Source organism: Nomia melanderi, chromosome 11 (genome assembly GCF_051020985.1).
Source record: "Nomia melanderi isolate GNS246 chromosome 11, iyNomMela1, whole genome shotgun sequence".
NCBI classification, from domain to species: domain Eukaryota; kingdom Metazoa; phylum Arthropoda; class Insecta; order Hymenoptera; family Halictidae; genus Nomia; species Nomia melanderi.
The window spans coordinates 8,679,233-8,704,086 of NC_135009.1; the positions used below are offsets into that span (position 1 = coordinate 8,679,233).

General features: G+C 40.1%; 1 protein-coding gene and 1 long non-coding RNA gene across 4 annotated transcripts; one reads left to right on the plus strand and one right to left on the minus strand.

Moving 5' to 3' along the window:
- Positions 1-274: 274 nt before the first annotated feature.
- On the plus strand, positions 275-24,768 carry LOC116430613 (uncharacterized). Of its 3 annotated transcripts, none has more exons than XM_076372274.1 (4): positions 1,288-1,376; positions 18,361-18,724; positions 19,606-19,821; positions 21,167-24,768. In XM_076372274.1, exons 2-4 carry the CDS (start codon positions 18,646-18,648, stop codon positions 21,505-21,507), a joined length of 636 nt encoding a protein of 211 aa, XP_076228389.1. In that variant the 5' UTR covers positions 1,288-1,376; positions 18,361-18,645; the 3' UTR covers positions 21,508-24,768. The 3 variants fall into 3 exon arrangements, with proteins under 3 accessions (XP_031840884.1, XP_076228389.1, XP_031840885.1); XM_031985025.2 differs by having other exon boundaries at positions 1,317-1,376; positions 18,502-18,724; XM_031985024.2 differs by lacking the exons at positions 1,288-1,376; positions 18,361-18,724 and adding an exon at positions 275-889 and having other exon boundaries at positions 21,167-24,767.
- LOC116430615 (uncharacterized) lies at positions 747-1,882 on the minus strand. The gene is made up of 3 exons (XR_004235748.2): positions 1,800-1,882; positions 960-1,323; positions 747-892 (listed from the first exon to the last, which is right to left on the minus strand). It is a non-coding gene; the product is annotated as an uncharacterized LOC116430615 (long non-coding RNA).
- Positions 24,769-24,854: the final 86 nt, after the last annotated feature.

Here is a 24,854-nt window from a genome sequence, read left to right on the forward strand (position 1 = left end):
TCCTAAATGACTCCAAAAAGTCTACCCAATAATTTCACTATAAAAAAACCAAAAGTCAAACGCATTACTAAAATTTCATTTATGCACTTCTTTTTTAACGCCAGAAACCCAATCATCCCCCGGGCTTCAACCAGCGATCGATCCTAGATCGCTCCAAAAGCGTTGCGTTCCGGTAAGCACGTGCGTGATGCGTCGTGACGCGTCGCGTTGCGTCGCGGCATCGTCGTTGCGCGTCGGCCTCGAGCCGCCAGACGAGGGGTACGCTCCTCGCTCTCCCGCGGCACCGTTTCCGTCGCGGGAAAGAGCGAGCGAGCGAGCGGGGCGATCGAGCCACGAGAGAACGGGCCGTCCCGCGACGGTCGGCTCGATGGTGGGGTTGTCAGCCACGGCTTATCTGGCGACTTTATGTATATTACGATGCCCAAGGCAGGAACACGAGCAGTTCACTGCTGGCTAACTGGTCGGAGAAGTCGGCGAAGCCGAGTCCTGAGCCTGGCGGCCCTCCAACGATCCCCCACCCGCGATCTATCGGGAGAAACGTGTTCGCGAGTGTGCCGGAGTTCGGTTTACCTGGAGAGTTCAGTTGCGACCGACGTCAAACGTTACACACGTGCTCGCGCCGTGACGTATCCCTATTTTCTTCGTTGCACCTGTTCCCAGCGAAGACACCGTGAACGGTCGATAGTCAAAATCGAAGCGGACTTGAGGAGAAGTGCTCCGAATCGTGGTAGAAGTCGTCGAAGCAATCCCCAGCAAGCTGATCGAATCGGTATCGTTGTCGCTGAGTGATCGATACGATCCAGGATGATCATCCTCGCGTGGTCCTTGTTCATAGTGCTGTCGTTGCTAGTTACTACTGCCCAGGCGTTCGTCACCGCTCCTCTACCAGGTACTTTGAAAAAATGATTATTTCTTCTTTTTTTCTTTTCTATTGGTCTTTGAAGATTTTGTTTGTATACCGTTGATCGGGAACCGTTGACCGGAATGTTCGCGATCAATGGGTCAGTCGTAGAAGGTCGGACGCGGGTGATCGTACGCTGGCGCTTGAAGTCTATGGTTGTTCTTGTTTCTGGTCCGTGCGGTGTTTTTCGAGGGTTTTCGTGGGATCGACGAGACAGGAATTGTGATAGAGGATGCGAATGGGAAAAGGAATATTGAAAATCGGAGTGTGATCGACGTTCGGATAATAGCAATTTTACGTAATTCCATAATATTGACTCGTCCTTCCCCTGTGTTGACTGATCGGAGTGTCTTAACTCGATGACGGCGTACTTACGTTGATTTATACACAGTGTCTAGTGGATTCAAACAATCATGTTGAATCTGTTGGGAAATATTCGAGACAAAGTTTCAAGATTCTATTTAAGAAATCGAAGGTGACCCAGCTAAATCCGAAGAAGCGTATTATCATCGACCCGTGGATTATTTTGAATTTAAATATAAACACCTAACAGTAGACCGAACGTGTCTGGTGTTTATTGTGGACGTTGCTCAACGAAATTGCCTGTCGTTTAGTACTAAGTACATAGTATACATTGAAACTTTTCGCTTGTAGTTGCATAGTTGCTATGCGATATAAACACGAGCATTTGGCATCGCATAAATGAAAATCGAACGGGACAGATTTGCTTGCGATTCAACAGTGCCGATTGTAAAACTTTCCTGTCGGCTCGCTCGAATATTTAGAGAAGGTTTTCGAAAGTGGCGTGGAGTCGATCGCGGGTCGATGGATTGCCGGCGTGCTTTCACGTGACGGCGCACGCAGCTTCGAATTTCTTGGTTATTTCTGTTTTACGTACACACGTTTCCTTCTCTCGAACCTCCCCCCGAGAATATCGTCGTCGGTTTGATAAGTTGTTGCGCGCACGACAATTACACGCACACTGGCAATTTGCTTGACTAGTTAATTAAGAAGTTACCTAAGTGTCTAGCAACGCAGATGAACGCACAGATGAATAGTTGCTATTCGTCGGCGTAAAAATAGACGGCAGATTGTAAGAACAGAAATCAAATCCACTAGGAAAAAACAGTAACAATGCATTATTAATTCTTAAGTCTCGCTAATATAAGTAGTTTGTAAATACAAAAATCATTACCTCTCATTTCTCTTATAATTTCATTGAACTTTTCAATTCTCAGTGATATTTAGGCTCCTCTAATATCTTTTTACTCCAATCTTCCTATGATTAGACTGTTCATATTAGACGAATTTTTATGCTCTTAGAGGAAATTTGAAAGTGCAGAATTTGCACACAATATGAAACCACACAATAACATATCCAAAGTGCAGCGTTTTCTGCAGTGGTTTTCGCCGTTACTAATGGTTACTATTACATATTATATTATATATTCGTATCGTATATCACATGTAACTATATTATATACCATTACATCCTCAAAAATTCGAATTTGCATAAACAACCAAATCTTCCAAGTGCATGCGAACGGAAACTTTAACCGGGAGTATATCTAATTGTCAACCAGCATATTTCATTTATCCTGACGACATTCCCGTTACCAAGAAAATCTAAAAAGTCGTAACCTCCCAGTTACCGTAATGGAATGGTTTATAGCTCGGCAGCTCCTTTTTAAAGCATCATGCTTTATTCGAGCAATGAAACAGCCGGACGGAATTGTCGCGGCCTTCGAGACGCTTGAGCGGTGCGCTCCCAAAAATCGAGACGTTATCGTTGAATGAAACCTGATGGACATAAACGGTGACAAATCGCCAGCCACGATCGCATCTCTCTCGAAACGGGCAATTATACTTTGCTCTCTGCGATCGTGTAATCGCGCCGGGCAATTTGATCGGCGACGCGCCGCGCCGCCGCTTAGAATAATTGAAAGATCGAGTGCTTCGAGGACTTTGTCATTGACCCGCGAAAAACTGTCCGCGTAGTGCCACTCGAAAAAAGTCTGGTAAATATTTAGCGATTACTAGTGGTGTGTTTTTCGCACGTACGACCACGTTCATCGACGATGTTCCCCAACAAACGACGAACAAAATTCATCTGACAATTTCCAACTACTTGGAAACAATTACAATATTGTAATAAGATTAATGACGAACACAAATATTTAATATTCCATGCGAGGTAACAGTGTAATGTAAGAATTGTGATACGGAATAATGATTTCCATTCATCTTTGTTGCAAAAAAATAACTAATACATAAAACGATCGAGATTCTCGTAGAAGTCAACACGTGAAGATAAATTGATTAACAACATAAATAATACGTTGATTTCGTATCACTTATTCTTTTGCAACAAAGTATGTAAATTTGTTGTTTCTATCGAGGAACCGCTTGTCTCAAGCTACTCACGATTATCGAGGATCTTTTGCAACGCAAATAAATTATGATTATTACGTTGGAAATCGGTGTTTATCAAGTTGAAAAAGATCGACGCGAGTCGGTCGAGTGTTAAGGTAAACAAGTTCCGAAGATTGTATCGCCGGTGCTGTGCACCAAAAATTAACGCTCCGGGCGTGTAATTGCAAAACTTCGATTCGATCCGAGCATTGTGCTCCGCGAAATCATGCCAACCCACTTGAAAAGCGCAGTCGTCGAGCCGCCAGCTTATAATAGCTTCGCCGTGAACTTCTGCTTTTCCGTGAACGTTTCAATGACAAGATGGGGAATTTCTTATGCAGAAGGCATTAACGGACTGTCGGGGAACGTGAAATACGATCGTAGCTGACTACTATAGCCGTTACACGCCCCGGACTGACGTTAAAACGCGTTCGACCGCAAATCAAATCGGCGACGGGAATAAAAGCGACGGGTCGAAGTTGAAACTTTCCGGGTCGCGTGTTCCCGGCCCAGTCATAAATGATTGCGCCCGGGCACGTTGAAGAATTCACTGAACAACAATTAAATCTTTTAGAACGAACGTCGGCATTTTAGAGACTTCAAACTTTCATGTCCGAGAAAGTTACCAACATATGGTTGAATTATTCAAATGACAGATCAATACACGATTCTCGCTTCCTTTAGTATTTAGGAGTTCGATAACGTAATTTACTTATCTCTGCTGCAGGTTCCTAATATTTTATAAAACCCTCGCCTGTGAAGGTTAACCAGAAATACTTGATCGGTGAACTGTTTAACGGCGATTATTCAGTTTAACGCTGGGACTAGCTGACAATTAGAGTGACCTATTAAATTTTTTGAATGAATAGTTGTAATTTTATGAAACCGAGTTCTGGAGTTTCTTATGGGAATTGGAACACGTTTCTTTAGATATTAAAGGCATTGTGTTATCGTGATCATATAAGTGCGTAAATCTATTTCTACACCAATTATTTGGCAACTTTGTACAAAATCATCTTTATAATTTGAACAGTTATAAGATCCTATGGTTTCTTATAAAAATTAGAAGAGTAGTAGCTTTATAAATACTCCAATTTTTATTTGACAACTTTTTATAAGATTATCGTCACAATTTCAATAACTGGAAATTAGACATTTTCGAATTACTTATTTTGCGATTTCCGATTATTCTTTGCTATCGATTTGCTTCTTTGATGATGGATCGACTTTTTTGACGGAAATAAGCTTCGCTCTATAATAAACTATAACTAATTGTAAATCAGAAATTTTAAAATGGCCCTCTCTAATGATTCCAATGTTAAATTATATGCTTGTTTAACGATAGATCGATCCTTTTCGGAAAATAAGCTTGGCATGCTTGTTTTACATCTGCGATCGGCCCCTCGGAGGTGAGAAAGCGTTTCATTGCCGGCGGATTTAAGCTGCTGTGTGCTCTTTCATAAAAGTTGAGACAGAAATAGAGTGGCACGAGACGAGGCACGGATCAAGCAACGTGTTCATTCTGAAACGGCACTTCACCGCCGCTTGTGCGGGCTCATTTCACGGATAGATTTAACTTCTGCCAGCGCGCGCTGCCAGTGGCCACCAGTGGACCATGAATTCTGCTTGACTCGCTGCCACGAAAGCTGTGACAAACGGCGATACACGCAAAAATCGGCTTCAAAACAAACGAAAGTTGCCTCATTGAAGATATGAAATATGAACAAAATACAGTATCAAATTATTTCATCGAATCGCATTATTCTTATTGCTCATTTATCTTGCTGAACGTGTGAACACAGTGGATAGCATTGCTTACACTATAGAATTATTGTTTAATTAAATGAATTATAGTAATTTATTATGACATTCAACACGTTAAGTCGGAAAACACGATTCTCTCGTCCTTTCGAAAAATGGTTTCACCGATTAACGCCTTTAACATTTAACTCGTGCTTGTCGTTCTGCGAAGTCAAACAAAATAAAGTTTAAATGATTGAAGTATTCTATAATCCATAATTGCTGGGTGCTCAAGTGCTATGGACGAATTTGTAGCAAATAGAATAATCGTCTCAGTACTCACGTATTTACTCACGATACTCGACTTTCGAATTAATACATCGAGATTTAATTAACCGCGGCGATAATGAATGGTATCTCGCTGTTCCTACAGGTAATCACGACGTTTTATCTGCGAAGGATTAGACGTCTTAAAAATTGAACAGATTAGATTCTCCTTGCACTCGGTTCTCTCCTCTTTTTCCTTTCCTTTGAATAAGCGTCAGAACGATTTTATCGTGTTTTGAAAGCTTCCTTCGCCTCTCCCATTTATTTTTAACCGACACAATCAAAAACTAATTAACGGGATGGCTCTGACCGTGGACTCGGTTTTCTTTCGTGTGGAATCGATAAGTCAACGGGGTTCGAGCTACGTCGAATCAACGTGTCCCGTTGGATCGAGCGCGGCCTGTCGGCGATTCACGTAAATCTTTCGGTGATCCAGACCCGAAATGTCGTCCCTTGGCCTTTCCCATGGAACATAGAATAGGACATTCTCCCTGGTCGCGTGATTTAATGCTATTCCTCCCTTATTGGGACGTCAATTCAACTCCCCAGCATCGCTAAACCGTCTCCTTCGAAGATCACGATGAACTGTTTATCGTGGATTGATTCATTGGATTTATAAAATTAACTTGATTCGTTAACATTAGAACCATAAAAAAAACTGGAGTAACTTATGTACAGTTCTAAAAATTGTTATGAAGTATAAGGAACAATTGCTTATAAAAATTAAACGAGTTTCTTGAGATTTGAAGTGACTCGTTGGTATAAATACAATTTTACAATTTCCTACCGAAGCATCTTCATAATTTTAATAACTACGAAATCAAATTCTGATGTGGAAGATACAAATTGTTTAGCCTTCTGACAGTTTTATTGTTAAAGAGAAAAATATCCTTAAACAGGGATTACCAAATACGAAAATAGATTTCATAATCTGTAATCATTCGGCAAGATAATAGAATGTAATAATAATTTCATTATATTTTTACCTCGATAAAGTGGTTTCGCAGATTAATCAATTAGCATCCATGAAAAGATAAACATGGTGTTGTACTTGGATACAAGAATACGTAGGTTCCATTCACTGGATTTCAAAGATCGGAGCGAAGCGTAGGATCTAGCGAATCCGGTGATCGTCTCGCTTCAGATTCGCGCTGGAAACGGTACAGCTAACTGGATAGAGAATCCCGTTAAAAATGATCATCTTAATCTAACACTGCGAAACGCACGTCCACGTAGGTCGGATCAAGATTACGTGATCGTACTTTCGATACGTGATCGTGCTCGATACGGAACGGAGAATCATTTTGATTGGTCCGCGATCCGATTGGCCTGTACGAGTCACGAAAAATACGGGCTAATTTTGTGGATTTCGCTTCAAATCCGATTACGATCGCTTACGAGTGCGTGCACATGCTTTACGAGTGTTTTCTCGTGGTAGATTTAAGATGGCCGATTACTTTTTTGGTGAGCCTCTTTGTTCCGTGTTCCGGCGGCGAAAACGATCGAGCCATGAATCTCTGCTCCTTCGATCGACGAAATACTACAGATAATGCCGATTTATCTTTCAATTGAGTTATTGCCTTGCCGCTACGGCATATCAAAGGCAGCCGATAGAGCGGTCTTCGTTTCGTCGGAGACAACACAGAATTTCGAAATATATTGATTCAAAGTTTAATTATTCAAACAACAGATCCTTTGCTTTGATTTTTTTTCTGATTCAACTGTTAATATCACATACGAGATGGCGTCAGTGGAAACAATATGGCGGCCACAAGGCACCGCACAATCTATCAAGGACAATCTATAAAGTTCTCGTAAAAAAGAATTTCGAAAATTTTTAAGAAACTAATCCAAAGTTCAATTTTACTCTTTAAATTCAACTATTGCTATTTTCTCCGAGGTAGCGTAAATGAAACCAACATGGCGGGAAACCACAAGGCACCACAGCAATCTATCAAAGACAATCGATAGGATTCTTTTCATCGCAATAAAGAGTTTTGAAACTTTTCAATAAACTAATCCAAACTTCGATCATTCTAACCACCTGTCTTTTCAATGTTTCCCTTTAAATTCGACCGTTGTGTCACTACGGATGAAAACAGAAGTGAACATTACCACCGAGTTGGCGGGAACGGAAAAAATATGGCGGCCACAAAATAATACACCTTATACCCTTCCTAAGCAACGAGAGTTTCCAGGACAAGCCGATAATAATCCGAGGCCTCGTATTCGGCTGCGCTAGCTCGGAAACTTGGATATTTATTGTTTCTGTTCTACCGATGTAGACGGCGCACGGTCAGGGATGCACATGCAAACGATTTTCTGCGGCAAATGGCGGGCGGCCGCTCACCCAGAATCACCGGAGTCGATGAGGCCTACCCGGTGGGCAAAAAAAAGGGCCACTGGCAGCCTGCCAATAGGGCTGACAGAAAACGACAGGCTCGTTAACGGATAACCGGCGACAATTAAGGCAAACGAATCGATCGCGCCCCGGGTATTTAACTTCGGTCAAGCCGAAGTGGCGCTGGTGTAATTAACGGGCGAAATCAAATTCATTGCGTCCTCGTTCCGTTTCTGCCGCGTTCATTTTTCTCTTTGTTTCCCTCGTTCGGCTCGTTTTTTTCCGCTTCTTCTCTTCATTTTTTCCCTCTCTTTCTTAGTTCCCCCTCTTCCGCCCCGTCCTCTTTAATTCTTCCTTTGTTTTTCGGGGGTAATCGAGTGTAACGTCGTTCGGGATACGTTGAACCCTGAAATTCGTTTTCTTTTAAACGTTCTCTACAATTCGCATGAAATAGGTATAGTAATCACGTTCTCTTAAACTGTTTGTTTTCTAGAGATTCGAGAAAATTCGGAGATCTCGAGTTTCATTTATTTCTCGAGATTCAACATTCCCCTTCGAAACTGTTCGAAAGGAAGAGAATAAAAGAATTCTTAATTCTTATCTAAGCGATAATGAAAGAACTGTTATCGTTGAAAAAGGAAAATTGAAAATAAGCCGATGAAATTTTGAAATTATTTCGATGCGACATCAAGGGCGTGATTTCTAAAAACGAGCGAATCGAGGAAGGAAATCGTTTTGCGTAACGATTCGTTTTCGAAAGAATTTCCGGTAGAACTTCCCGTTCGCTCGATCTCTTTTTCTCCTTTTCGCTTTCTCCTTTCCCTTTCTCCGTCTTTTTCTCCCGTATTTTTGTCTCGACGGCCGCGCACTGCATTCTGGAAACGTCAATTAAGCCAGAAACGCCGGACGATAATCGGCGCCGATACTGATCCCGGATCATCGATCATAAACCGACGCGTAATGAACCGTCCCAACGAAGGAAAAAGAAGGGGGACGGAAAAACTGGGGTACAATGTGTGCGATTGCGCACGTATCCTTCGTCGCCGCGGCTTCCAATTACGGCCACGTTCTTATTTCTTACCTAGACTTTATTCAATTATTGAAAGAACGTGCGGAATCTTCGTCGAACAGATTAGCGCTGCTTTGGTGAACTTGACTGAAGAACGATTTCCTTCTTTTTCTATGCTAAGAATAGAAAGAGGATAGGAGGAAGTAATATTTTCGAAGCTCAGCCATTCGATGGAGTGCGGTAACGGAAAATAACACGAGGTAGACAAATATTTCGAATCGTCGCTCGAAGAAGTTCGAGAAATTACATCAAAGATCGGGTTACATCTACAGAAAGTGAAATTCGAATATCACCGCGTTCACGTTGACGCATTACCAAGCGACGGATGAGATTTCCCATTTCTCTTGTCGACGCGTTCTCTTTTTTATTCGCTTTCCCTTTCACCGTTCGATCAACCTAACCTAATCTCCAACTGGAATTACTCGTAATCAGCTTCCATAAACTAAAGAATCGAAGCTAAAGCGTTAAAACATTTATCGTTGCAAACAACTCGCACGCTTTTCAACGGTGTTCATTCGAACGATTCACCATACAATACGTCAACACCTTAACTGGCACATGACCCGAATTCGTGTGACCAATAAACTTAAACATTAATTTTCTTGGTAGCCTATCGAACGAACCGAATTGTTGGATGTATAAGATATAAGAAAGACACTAGAGCAACCGTTATAAAGAATCTTGACTTCTTAATTTATTATTAATTTCTTATAAATCTCTTGATTTTAAATTTCTTTAAATTTCCTTAAATTTTTTATTCGTTTAATGACTTATTAATTTCTGCTTTATTAACAAAACTGTTTCGACTGCATAGAAGTTTCAATGAGTGTTTATTTGGCAGTCAACGTGTTAAACGAAACAGGAATCCCGACGATAACCGAATTTGCGTCGTCGGCAAACTTGCCGGACACTTTTAATCCACTGTCTAGCCGGCGTTCAGTTGGAAAACCGTCAACGAGCTGATAGAATCGACAATTCCTGCCCCGCGTAACAAGTTTTCCGCACAAAGGACCGCGCAAAGCGCACTTGCGTTTCGCTCGTTCCTGTCTCACCGCGGCTAGCTGACCGTTCCAGCGAAATTCTCCGCGTGTTCGCGGCGCATCGCTGTTGTTCCGCTGATTCAGAGACAGCTGCAACAGCTGGATAAATTGCGAGACGCATTCACGTCCGTCCGAACTGCTCGGCCGTGGAACGCCGACGGATCCATTTGCACCGCGAAACTCGTCGCTGGGACCCTTATTATTTACTAAATCTATAGATCTCCGTGCAAATTAAAGTTTGCTTAATGATAATAATTAGAAGCATGAAATTATAATGGAAGATGGATTTTCCTAACAAATATTATAAGAAATATACGTCAGATATTTTCTCAAGTAGTGATACTTCTGTAGAATTTTCCAATTTCAAATTTCTTATAAATGCATATGAATATTTACTATTGCAATCTATTTATTACAATACGCGGATGCGTTTAATAAGTAAAATTGAAGAAATCGAATATCATTTAAAATCGCGAAGCCTCGTTTACAAGGGGTCATTCTTCCCGAGCTCGCCGCTTGGAACGCAAAATAATTAAGGGGAACGAAAATTGTATTCCGCGAGCAAGTAATTACACAAATAAAAAAATGCTGTTTAAAATATACTTCGTAACGAGGAACGGGCGCACCTTCGCGGCGCAACGGTTCACGACGAACGGAACGCATTATTTCGGTATATTAAACATTCGCGGAGCACGGGGCACCGTTAAAATACATTTTTTAATTATACAGAAGGCAGTCAACGGACCGAATAATTAGTCCATGTATATTAACGAGATGGCTAATGATTTATGTATGAATCCATAGCGTTCTCGGATATGCAAAACCATTTGAAATAGGCGAAAAGTTATCGATTGTACTTCTGTTGCGCTGAAATCATTTAAAAATCATTATTATTCAGGTATCGTTCACTCGAACTACATAGTCTCAAATTAATTCCGCTCCGCTACATCCCACGTTAACGCGAAAATCAAGGATCAAGATCAAAATTCGCGCGAGCGTTCCCTTGATTTAATCAAAACACATTTTCCTTCCGACGCAATGAACAACGAACAGAAAGTCGCTTTATCTTGCGGAACAGAACTTCCGGATATCTGGGACTCCTACAAATCAAGCCTGTAAAGAAATACAAATCTCCATAAATATATAATACATATACAGGATGTTAATTTTAACTCGAGCAGCTAAATTATTTCCGGTATTATTGAAAGTAAGAAAAAAATGACTACATAGGATGTACATGGTTTTAAGGCGTGCATCTGATGGCGATAAAGAACATCCTGTAAAGGTCATTCTAGTTAGTCTTTTTCTTCTTACTTTCAATAATAGCGGAAATAATTTTGATGCTCGAGTTAAAATCAACACTCTATATATAATATAAACATGTGTCCAGAGTGTCTGATAATCACGAATGCATAAGTAACGAAGCAACGCGCTTTCACGGTGCGCAATTCAAGTCGCGCGCAATTATTCAAAAGATATTGCCCATTTGCGTTTCCCCTCCCTCCATGTCCACCTTCAAATCGGCAGATTTAATTGGTGACCCAGTTCGGGAACGGGTCCGCCCGTTATCCTAATCCGTTCGCTAAATTTCTACTCGACCGGTTCAGTAACCCGGCCGGCCGGGAGGCAGTCTCTCTGACTTTCCATAGCGGATGCACAGAACGTATGGACGATTTATATTTTTTTTCTGTTTATTGTCTTACTTTCTGCAGTGCCCGTTGACATGGCTAATTTACTAATTCAGCCTGAACTTGTCGTTAATTAAGTAATGTGCTTAGTATGGTAGAATTAAAAATATTCTGTTATTAGTTAAATGATTGATAATAAAGGTATTATTACTATTAATATTAATATACTACTACATAGTAATAATAGAATTACTGTTATTAGTAATTAGTAGATAGTAACAATAGCAATAACGATAATAGTAATATTAGTAGTGATAATAACCAATGAATAAATAATACGATGATACTGATTCACTATGCATTAACAATTTAGTTTAACGACGTTTATACATGCTAATGAGGCGAGTGGGTTAATATTTTAGATTAGCAAAGAAGTAGAAAATTTTCAAAAAAGAATTTAATCTACAGGAGGAATGAAAGAAAGAATGGATATTGAGTAATGGAGTGCAAATGTTAATTAGTATTTATTTGAATTGAGTGAAACACAAATAGTTAAATGGGATAGGATAGGCTGGTTAGTGTGCACCACTGAGAACGTGTGGACGGTTTATATGCCGCACAGGCCGCTTCTATATAACCGTATAAAGAAACCGTTACGATCGTTGACGTACCGGTTACAATTCGCAAGGCACCCGTTTCTGCGACGATCGGCTCGACGAATACGAAATCGGCTCTTTCTGCTATTCAGACATTCGAAGACGGTTCGCTCTTAATCCTTGCGTTAGCAACCGGCTGTCCAGTTTCAACCCTTTGCGAACGAAGATTTTGCAACGCGTTGACCGTTAATTAGCAGTGATCAAGGTACATACTTCTACGACCGAAACAATTTTCCTAACGAATTAGGAATTGGAAAGTTCAGATTTTTTATAGAACTCGCTCTCTGAATCTTTCTGCGCCTCACAAATCCAACAAGCTCCTATACTTTAATTTTACGTCATCCAAATTCGTATGACATCTGCGTCGAAGTGTTAACTACCGAGCAATTGTAGTGACTTGTTTGCAATTTTTTATAAAAAAATAAAATACGGTTTTTAAGATTCGAAGGATCTGCTAGTCTCGTATCTGTATAAATACACAAAACACATTTAAAATCGGGCGCAAAAACGCCTTGATAATTTAAATATTTGCAAAATAACGATTTTAAAGTGGGTCACGTTTGACCTTCCCGGTAGTTTTAGTGTTAAGACATTTCAAACTTTCAACAGAAGGAGCTGAATTATGAATCGAGTTAATAAATACTGGAAAAATAACAAGAAACTATATACAAATCTCTAGCTATTTGAATAATCACATTATTCGCGTACAATTCTGTATTCGAAATGTAAAAGTTTGCTATCTCCGAAACGAAAATATTCAGCTTGAAAGAATGAAATATAACGCGAATGAGTTAAGACCAACCGTACCGCGGACCGGTCAAATGATTTTAAAATTCGATTAAAAATTCTACTGTATCTTTTGTTCATTTAACTCTATATCAAATCCTATATAATCCGATTAATCACTTTTTCAATTATCGTCTCTCCTTTTGTTTCTATTTCCAATAAGAAAAATATATCGTCTAACTTATTCTCCTTTTTTTCGTAGTCAGTCGATTGATTAATAATTACGATATGAATAACTATATACAAAGTGCCGGTACAGTTAGTGTTAAGCAATCGGCTCGTATCAACACGCGCGCGTAATTTCGGAGTACGTCAACGGTTTCTCTTAAAATAGAAACGATATTGTATGGTTCGATACGTGGTCGCATGCGGTGAATCGAACCGCTACCGACACGCGCTTGACTTAGAAACGGAAGCCCTTCTTCTTCTTCTTCGGATAACCGCGGCCCGAACGAGACACTCGTCCGCCCGTGTCCGCGCTCGAACAATGGCCGGCGCACTCTCGAGCCAGGTAACAATACTTCCGATAATAATACACGACGATCGTGAGAGTTGGGCCGCAGCCAAGTTCTTCGCGGGCTGAACTCGGCCTCAAGAACAAAAGAGTTTGTTCGAAGGTCTTGTCGTTGCGCCGCGTCGCTGGCGAAAGCGACGAACACCTTTCGAATTCTCTTTGTAGCTTAATGTCGCGTTAATTCTTATCTGGCCTTACATTTACAGTCAGCGACGACAGTATTTGAACAGCATGGTAAGAAACGGAGTATCATTCAACAAATTGTACGCCGTATGTTATTATCTATTGAAACAAGTTGCATTCATGGTACGCATATACGTACCGTAAGAATTTAAAGAGCATTTAGTAATATGTAAATAAATTATGGAACATTCGTTGTGCGTAAACCTGCGTAACGTTCGAATACATTTGTTGCTGGCTGTGTATTACCATTGACACTGAAGCTGACAAGCGTTTAATATTAATTAACATGTTAAATTACAAAATGTGTAACGATTTTGTTCGGTTTCTCTGTATATTCGTTATAGTATTCAAGTGAAACTATGTATTTTGAAAATAATTTCGAATACTTGACGCTTTTTAGGTATCAATATTCGAAATTATAAAACTGAAGCTTGTCAATTCGACGGTAGTTCCAGTGTTAAATTTCCTCAATCCTTGCTAGGCAAATAATCTGACGAGCATATCGTTGATTATATTCGAGTCAATCGAAAAAACTAAAGAATGCAAACTCAGACGAGATAGTAAATTGAAATTCACGTGGCTGGAGATTTGCACAATAGAATACAAGTGTAGATATTATTTTCCTGATAATCAAGAAATAGAAGATTCTTATTCAACGTCAGGCACATTGGATGAACCTTTAAACTCGATTGTCCCAGAAACGGAGGATATTACTACACGGTTTCGTTCTATAGTTTATAGTTTACTGTTTCCAGTAATTTTGCTGACGTACCGAGTATCGTGCAGGAATCTGCATCGATTGCCGAAAGCGCACGAGAACAGTTATGTAACGTGCAACAGATGATCAGACTGTTTTAAACAACACACTATAGGAACATACATAGAGTATAATTGCATTGGTTACGCACTCGATTGACTATCTTCGACGGAACGCGGTATCATTCACGGTCCCAGCGTGAAATTTTAATCGCATCCGCGACGCTGAATGCGGGAGACCCCAGGGCGCGTTGGCTGGCTGCCGAGAATTTTGTTACAGAACGCCTTATATTTACGTAAGAAAGTCAGGAAAGCAAATTTCACATTCTACCGGTTTCTAGGAATACCGTTATCGACGACCGAATAAGATTTCGGTTACCAATTCGAAGCTGAATAACAGAATACTATAATTAATTGTACTACAATTGTACTATAACTGTATTATAATTAATTGGTTGTATTTCACACTAACCTTACCGTGAACCGGTCAAATTGCAGGATTTGAAATGTTACATTTTCTTTCGTTTATTTGACTTTACATCAATTTCTATACTTTCCGATTCATCAGTTTTTCAATATTCATCTTTCCTTTTGTTACTGTTTCCATTAAAAGACATATATCATCTAACTTGTTTACCTTTATTTTCTAGCCGGTTATTTCACTGATTACGATAGAAAAAATGCCGATACGGTTAGTGTTAATCGCATTTCATCTCACGTTATATTCAGTTCCCTTCTTTAGTTTCATTGTTAATCGAAGATTCGGGGCTCCCGGCCGATATCCTTCACTCCTGCATTCATCCGTCGAGAACGTATTATCTTTAATTTCGAGCTGATAAACCGTTGCACGATAAAATCAGACAGATACATCGCCATTATCTTCCTCCGGCCCCTTCCGAAACGATTTCGCATTATCGAGGAACTCTCTCTCTCTCTCTCTCTTCCTCGATTTGGAAATACCGGACGCCGAAGATTTTATTACCCGCCATGATAAATGATCGCGACGTTACCGTGTGTTACATTGTAACAGCGGTGTGACTTGTCTAACAAAGGAAACAATATCAAGATATCATTACGCTAAGCGCCATTGATAACGTTCGTCCAGATAATTGTAGTTAATCTCTTTCTTATGTACATTCGAGTTCAATTGCACACGAATGAAGTAGAAAATTCAAACTTGGTTTGAAGACTAATCGTACCGACACTTTTCCTACCGTAACCAGTGAAATAACTAACTACAAGATAAAAGTAAACAAGTTAGATAATAATCTTTTTTAGTGAAAACAGAAACAGAGGAAAGACAAAAATTGAACAACTGATACAATCTGATCATTTGACCGGTCCCCGGTACTGCTAGTATTAAACTAAGATCTCAAAATGAGTTTTAATTTAAGACTCCAAGGATCTTTTAAATATTCAATATAGATCGAACAAAAGCTTTCGTCTGCTGCAGACTATTTTTTAAAAAAACATCCTTGGTATGCGACGAGTTAAAGTCGATCGCTGCAACAGGACCGCGCATGAAACAAATAATTGACGATGACCGATTCGTGAGAGGCAATCGGCATGCTCATCTTTTCCTCCTTCGTTAGCCGTGCATTAAGACCCAGGATGATCGAAGATGATGAGTAGCGAGCGCACGGATGATTCGTGCGCCGTCCAGGAATGGTCAGGATGGAAAACAATTTTTCAACGGAATCGTCCGGGACGCCTCGCGATTAGTCAACGATTGGTTGCGCAACTGTTTGGTTATTTGCGAGGATCGATTCATCCGCAAGGAGAAGAATAGAGGATCGAGCCATCGGCAAGACCGCCGACGCCCGGCATCTTCATCGGGACAATTAACATAGCCAGTAAGCGCATGGAAAACACGTCGAACTGTTGCTCACTGTCATCTATTGTCTCCTCGGACGGTTTACATAAGAGGTCTTCTTCGTTCGGACGGTTTTGCGTAATGATCTTTGTAACAATCGTGTGAACTTCCATTGAGAGGGAACGGAGGAGATTGCGAAGAAATCTTGATTGGCAATTTGATGGTTTCGTTAGCGACGTCGAATGGAAATTGTTTGTTGCACGCGCAGTTGCTTGTTGGGCACGCTCAACTTGAGGAGCAACGCTGGGTTTCTACTAATATTACTAACATCTGTTCCCATTTTGGCGACATTTTATAATCGTCTGTCCAGGGGTACACCTGAAAAAGGCAAACGATCATTTATAGAAAACGAAGGTCCATAGAAAATGGTGGCCACAAGTTTTGACGCGCCTTGTACATCGCCGCAGCCTCGTGTTATTTTTTCCCTCAGTGTTCTCATTGAATACCGACACATGAAGAGTTTGATCAGCCCGTTAAGAGCGTATTTAATATTTCCCGGGGAGAAAAGTAGACGGAGGGTCGGTGAAAAACTTTGAAAACAAGGACCGTAGTCGGACGCCGCTATCTATTTCCCGAGCACGCCGGAACGAGAAGACTTTTAAACACACTTCCGTTGCAGAGTTGCGAACTTTCGGAAGGCGGAATAAGTTTATCAAGGAGATAGAGGCCGGGTAATACAAGGGGCGCCCGGTATTTCTTAACAACTGTGAAACAAATGCATTAAGAAGTAGGTTATGCGTTTTTTAATGCTATAGGGAAACACCGTATCGTTATACCGCGTAAATAACTCCCTCGGCCTCGTAATGCAAGGTGTTTCCTTCCGAATAAATAGAACTACTTTGGAGAATGTTTTTCATCGTTAAAAATGTTCAACCGATTCAAACGGAAACGACAAATTTCTTTAAACGTCGTCGATGCTTTTGTGTACATTAAAAGATAATGTAAGTGCATGTATACAATAGTAGAGACTGTCGTAAATAGAAATGGCAAAGTACAACCTAACGTTGGCAAAATTCAATTAACAGTACGCTTTTACAGCGAAATTCGATTTTCTCGTGTGAGCCGCGATTATTAGGACACCGTGTGTACCCTGGAACAAACGAACACGGCGTGCCGTTATTATTATTCCGACGAACAATAATGAAATTACAAGTTACCCGTGCCACGATAAATTGCTCGTTACCATCTACTCGAGTCGCAAACCACAACCGTCAAGTGGAACGATCCTCGCAGAAGTCGGGACAAATTGAGCCTCCTACGGTTAATATGTCTTACGAAAATATTCAATGTACATCATAATCTGTCCATAAACGGGATGCTTATTTGTGGCAACATAATGTGCTTATAAACACGGTGTTCGGTCGTAGAAACGCATATTTCCACGCGCAGATACAGCAAATTGCATCCTTTAGCGGTTTGGTCGCTATAAACAGTAATGCAGCTGCAGCAAATTATTGGTCATTGATAATCGACGCACATTTGTCCGCAAATATGCTGTCAAGAATCAAGAATAATGTTTGCAAGCTATAACTTATTATAAGTTTTAGACATTCTGTATACTAGTGGCGACACGTAAATGTCTGATCATGATGATCACCATCTACTTTACCTTAATCAATTATTGAAAGAAAAGGGAAACGTCGAAGATAACCCTGTAATTAGATCACGAAACGGGATGGAAACTTCCAATTAGCATCTAAGATATCGGGTAATATCAGGAATCCAGGCCAATTTGTCGTTCTCCATAATATCTCCAATCTCCAATGTAATCGTATTCCCAGGGGTCGACCTGTAATCAAACGTAAAAGATCTCTTAGGCTGGATTCACGCGTCAATAAAATCACGCGTGAACTATTGATACTGTTATTTCCTATTGAAATGATTTCTCTTTTTCCTTTGTCAGTGTAACGTAATTTCTTTTTCATTTCTGTCTGTTTGTTTCTGCGTATTTTTAACTATCCGTCGGTTCTTGCATATTTTGGACTATTAATTTCCGCGCAAATGGATCGACGAACCGATTCTACCTTTATTGATCTGATTTACATTTTGTCTAAGTATATATTAATATTGTGGTAGTAAAAGAAAGCAATTTTATCAATATTTTGTAACTTCTTTTCATTATATTATTTAAAAGACTGTGTCTAAACCTTTATGTTGCGCAATTACCTCAAGTATCGTACTTCATTGAAAGCATTATTGAGTGTGGAATTATTAAATAAAAAATTTCGGAAGTAGCCACAATTTTAATTAAAGAAAGTAATGTGGCTTAAACTAGGTAAGCACGTAAATAGACTGGAAACATAAACACAGCTCGTAGACTTGTTGCTGTCAGTGGCTCAAGTTGTCAGGCTCTGAATGTTTGCATACGACAAGATAATGGGAACATATTCGTTGGCAAATTAGGACAGAACTGGCGCCGATGAGACAGTCGGATTTTAAATGTGAACGATATATTACCCTCCCACGTTGCCGGCAAACAACATATGAATCTTTTAGTGGTAAGATATCGGGCAATCAGTATCTATGATCCGCGTGATAGATTCGCTCTTCAAAGTACAAAGCGTCTTAATCTGAAACACGTATCGGTCCTCTAACTCGTGACGTTGTGTAATTCTGTTTATCCACCAGTGCGAATTCGGTGTCATTCCATCAAGAAAATTTCAATGTTCCGTTATCACGGATTAAATCTCAAGCATATTTCTCGTTCGAAAGAACCTTGGAGGTTAATTTTTCATTCCTTCAAGATAACGATTTTGATTAATTGTACTTATTCTTTTTTTCTTGTTCATTCCACGATCAATCGGATACAGCATAGGCAATAAATCTTTGTTGTTTTCATCTGATACGTTCAAGACTTGCAAAACAGTTTTAATTTCTTTACACGTCCTAGAAAATTTATTATACGTGGACTATCGTTTTGACAAACAAACAGTAGCATTTATAAACTTATCAGTAATAATATTTACAATACAAAAAGGTGTACTTTGCCAAGAAAAATCTACGAAAAATAATAGTATTCGATACAACATTTTTAATATATTCTTTGTATAATATGAATCTCATACAGTGTATCAAAATGGCGGATGCAAAGAGGCCGGGCCCATATGTACTGTTTACTATTCAGTACTTAATCGATTATGAAAAATAATAAGAATTATAAATTTATGTATTATTTATTACAATCGTCAGGAACAATTAAAAGCTAATTATAAATCAACTCATATCAGTTTACAAGCCGAGTACAAAGTCACGAAAAGTTGACTCATTGTCAGCGAAGTCATTGACTCTCTCCGTGTCTGTGGAAACAGTTTCACTGTCCAATTACACTTCCGTCTCACACCTGTTCGTCACACTCATGCCGTGTGTTCTCCCGTTACAGTTCACGATGTGTCGAGTTACGACGTGACTGGTGCTCGACGTCGAGTGGAGACCAACGAGATGATTCATAAGGCTGAGAACGGCAATCGTCGTCCAGACGAACCGACGACCGACGATCAGTCGGAGGACGAGCGAACCGTTTACTTGATCGAGTTCGAGTCGGAGTCTAACGAGAAAGAGAATAGCCTACAAAACAAAGGGAAGGACGGACATACCGGTAAGCAGAAATTCGTTTTGCATCGTCGAATAACTCATGTAAAATAACTTTTTTGTCGATTCAGTAAACTATGTTACATATCTAGGTCCATTAAAATCCTCGCTTATACCTGAATGAACACCGACTTAAGTTAACCGTCAGAAGCTGAAAAAATGGGGATGAAGTGTTTGTAAAACTGGGTCAAAATGGATCCGGCCACTATCCGAGGGTTGAAACGATTCGAGTTATTGGCAACTGTGTTAACGCAGAAATTTTCCGCATGGGAACATTCGAATTTGTGTAATCGTTAGCGTTTCTTTTTAACGTTTCGATAAACGCTTCCAGCCATGATACGCAGCATGTTAGGTTATCTTTTCGGAATTCGTTGTGGGTTTCATTGAACCCACTGGAGGATTAATTAAAAAATGAGCATATTCTTGTCGGTATTACCAATATGATAATGATTTCAATCAAGAGTTAATCTTAACAGTTACTATTAGTATAATTACAGAAACCGTGCTATTGAATTGAGATACACGAATTAGAGTCTAGTTGATAGTTTGATGAACTCCGCTGTAATGGAGTTATGAAACTTTAAAATGCTTTATTACAGACCGCTCTATATAACAGGAAAATTTCCGTCGCTGAACGATCACTCTGTCGTATACCTTCGTAATGCAATTACTCGGATAGATGATCCTTCAATAATCCTCCAATTATATTAAACATTATGCAACCATTACCATATCAGACCTACAGAGTGACTCTGAAATAAGGAATTGAGAAGAAGATACATTTGACCAAAAAAGTTCAACCGTGCGTTCATATAAAGGAAAAGATCATAAGCTAAACAGTGACTTTTCCATGAAGTTTTATTTATATATAGTTACAAGACTGAGAATAAAAGTTAGATATGATAACGAAGAGGAACATCCCCCATCACGATACCCGGACAATCGCTTATTGCTCGTTATTTATAGTAGCGGAGTGGTTGATTAACTCTCATTGAGCTCATTAACGGCATTCGGTCTTCGATCATACATCGCCGAGTGTAATTTACATGAGAGCCCACGTACAGCTGGCTCCTGATTGAGCTAAATCAATTCCGGCATTGATTCGGTGCGAATTAACGGGGAATTTATGACCGGGAGTTAATGAAACACGTCATCCTCCACAGTCAGCTTCTTGCGGTGAACGTAGACAACAATTTATATTTATCGTTCACGCTGATCTCTATGAGCTGGGTATCAAAGGATTGAATTTCTTTACACCATTATACATGGAAATTCAGTTCTTATACAATATATTCCTCTGAACTTTATTGACGACGTTTCATCCTTTATAAACCGATTTCTGTCTATTTTAGTTAACGATGATGATCAGAACCCGCTGGACCCATGGTCAATTGTTTGGTACATCGGTTCGTTCGGAGGTCTGGTAGCGTTCTTCCTCATCGTGAGTTGCTCGGAGTGGTGTTGCCGTCGGGGTGGACGTCCGTTGACGGTGCCATACGCCCAACGGACAGACCCGATCAACGGCAGCCAAGTGGTCACCGAGACACCGCCGCCGCCGTATCATTTGTTCGCACCGCCGCCCTACGACTCCGTCAATTACGGAGAGATCGTTGACAAGGCTTCCGGTGAGAAGCTGGACATCTACGTAATCTCGGTGCCGATTCACAGGCCGGTCGTTCAAGTTCCAGCCTAGAAGACCGCCACGGAAACGTCCTCGAGATGAGGACTCGGACGAGTCGCTTATCGAATACGACACCGACTGTGTCGGAATCCGTTGACGGTCGTTCACTGATCCGCGGGTGAACGACTTCAAAATGAGAACGGGAGTGACCGATACGTACTGTCCCCGACCCGAAGAGAATCCCTCCCCGGATGTTCCCTGGAAACTGGGTCGAGGTTGAGACACCGTTTTTGACAATCGTCTGTCCCGGTCTGGATGAGGATCATCATTGTATCACGGATTCGGGAGAGCGTAAGACGAGCAACCGTGATGTTTTTCTTTTTAAACGCAGAGGAGACGCCGGATTTCGGTGCCTGACCGATTTTAGGCGGGTTTTAACGAGAGAATGAACGGGGTTCTTGATGGTACAAGCAAACGGAGCTGTTTAATATTTCCCCGGCGCGGACCGAGCGCTTGGAGAACGACAAAAAGCTTCGAATCTCGAAGATTTTGGGATGATTTCGGGGAGATCAGGAACATGTGATTCGAAAGACGAAAGGTGTACCCGGGAAAGCGATGGGAAACGATAGAACGTTTTCCGCAAATGCTGACGATAGTGTGGAGGCGAGGAATAGTGAGGAAATCTCATTGTACTCTAATCAATTCAGCTGGAATCATGATGTCTGTGATTGCGTGGGTATGAGAATCGATCGAGCGATTAGCATGCATTTCAAAAGGCTGGTACGCACTTCGAGGGTTCCGGTTAGAAAGCGAGGGAGACATGATATGATACCGTTGCGAAATGAAATGAATTCAAAATTCAAATGTTTCGAGTAATGGTACCAGTACGAAGTAACTATATGTTTTTCGTTTTTCGATGAAAACCAAAAACATATGCTGCTAGGCGTATGTATAAATTCGTTACACAGTATTCCCTCGTTAACGGTCGCACAGATCAATATTGATCCCGTTATACGTTAGATGGACACGTGTCCCTCGTCTTTCTCTCCAGAAACGAAAATTTAAGTCTCCCTCGTTACAAGTATATATATGTATACATGTATATGTATATGTATATGTATATGTATATGTATATGCATGTATATATATGTATGTATATATATATATATATACCTCGGCAGGTACGAGTTGGTAACATATAACCAGAGGATATTGTATTTAGCGCCTCAATGTGTTCACGCGGAATATATTTTGGCGGGGATATTAAGTAGACATGATATTGCAGTACGTTGTAAAGAAGTAATGTTATCTAGTGCGTGCCAGGCTGAGTACTACTTTGTCGTAAAGACGTTACCAAGTAGGGGAGCTTTCGACTAGCAAGCTTTCGGAACCATGGAAGATCTGGCGTATTCGTTTTCCACGTTGTCATGTACCAACGTGAAGCTTCGAAGACTAGGATCATCCACGAGATATAGAAGCCATGGATTTCTTTTTAACGAATTAATCGTCCTATCACTGCCCTGCCACGTGGATTTCGATAATTCTATCATATTCTCATACATTCTTCTCTAGCCTCTAATTTAACACAAGAAACAACAAAGCAACGTACAAATTGACCATAACGGAAGATCAAAGCATCGAGAAAATACCGAATTCCTATAAGTCACTGGCCGCGACGGCAACAGCGTCATTCAGGCATATCCTTCGAACTGCCGCAATGAATACTGTATTCGTTTAACGATTCCGTAATTCGTTTTACTCGACCGGGCACGTGTGCGAGAAGTTCGAATAATCGCCTATATTGCAGCACGCGATTAACCTCAATCACGACCGTTCCCAGCCCGGCAATTGCTAGCGGCTATACATAGTGGCACGAGTCGAACGCTGTGAAAAGGAATTTAACCAAAACGGGTTGCAAGAATAACCGGATCATCAACGCGTGTCCCAAGAATGCCACAGATCGACTGACGTAAAAATGTTTGTCACGAGATGCAATGTTGTTTTGTTTTATATTCGCACTTGAAATATTTCTGTGATGAAGAATAAGCGAGGTTGTACCTTTTATTTGTCATTGTTATATGCGGAAAACATACAAGATATTATTCTGTTTTTGTCGGCATCTCTAAATACAATGTTAACATGAATGTTTCAAAGAAACGTGTATTTTGAGTGATTTGCGCAAGGAAATAAAACGCAAAGTATTTTTACATAAATAGCGTTTTGCATTCTGGGCACGTTCCACGCGACCTAACCGAATCATGAACATCATGTCGCTAGCGTATTTAAGATGCGGCATTGCAATTGTCTGGGTTATGTAAGTAAACGGGAGATTGGTTGAATATACGTCGGTGTACTCTAGGAATAGAAAATCATTTCTGTACGGTAGTAATTCGAAATTATATGATCGAAGACGTATTCTTTATTGGAAACCAATGAATGCATTTGTTTTTCGCGCAAGGCTTCGAGTATCGCGACAATAATGTTTGAGAATTCGAAGATTCGTTGGATGCGCGCGCGTTTAACTCGAGTCCCAATTTAACCAGACGCGGAATTTTTAAACGCGATTGTTTTCGGAAACGACGCCTCAAGCGAAAAACATTTATGTCTTATTTTTCTATTTTATCTATCTTCAAATAATCGATGATCACTGCGCGATTTTTATCTTGAATTCTGGAACACTTCGTATTTGTATCGAGATACGTTAGAAATTAAAATTCACGGAAGGAGGAAACGATGCTTCATTCTGAAACTTGAAATATTTCAGCGTTCGCTTTTATTTATGTAAAAGGTTAAAAATACTTGATTGAACAAAATACTTTAAATATTTGTAAAGAATATTAACAACCACAGAAAAGAAAAGAATGTGAGAAATGTTTAAGACAAGTTGCGGTATTACGTGATCGTGAATGAAAGATACCTGCGAATCTAGTTTATTTATATTATCGCATTGATCTCCACCATTTAGTTTTAATAAATGATTAGTGTTCAGATAAACGAGAGAAACGAATTCGTATGGGTGAGAGAATAAATTGTATGTCGAATGATAGAGAAATTTATTGTAAGATTAAGTACAATGTCAATTATTCTTATTATGATTACTGTTATTGTCATCGTTTGTCACTAGTGAAGTTATTATTATCGAATTCGTGATCGCGTTCCCGGCGATAATGGGGATACGTTACGATGGATTCGCTCTCATTAAGACTTGCAGAATCGCAGCGTCGTTGCTATTTATTTTTTATACTTTTATACATACTGTTTATACGTATTCAAATCGTCTCTACGTTATCAATAAAATTTCTTTTCTCACAAAGACTATTTTAATTTGTAGAGATTCTTGAATAATCATTTACTACCTCTTAGAAAAAATATTTGAAAATCTCCCCAAAAAATGACAAAAGTAAAGTTACCAACTAAGA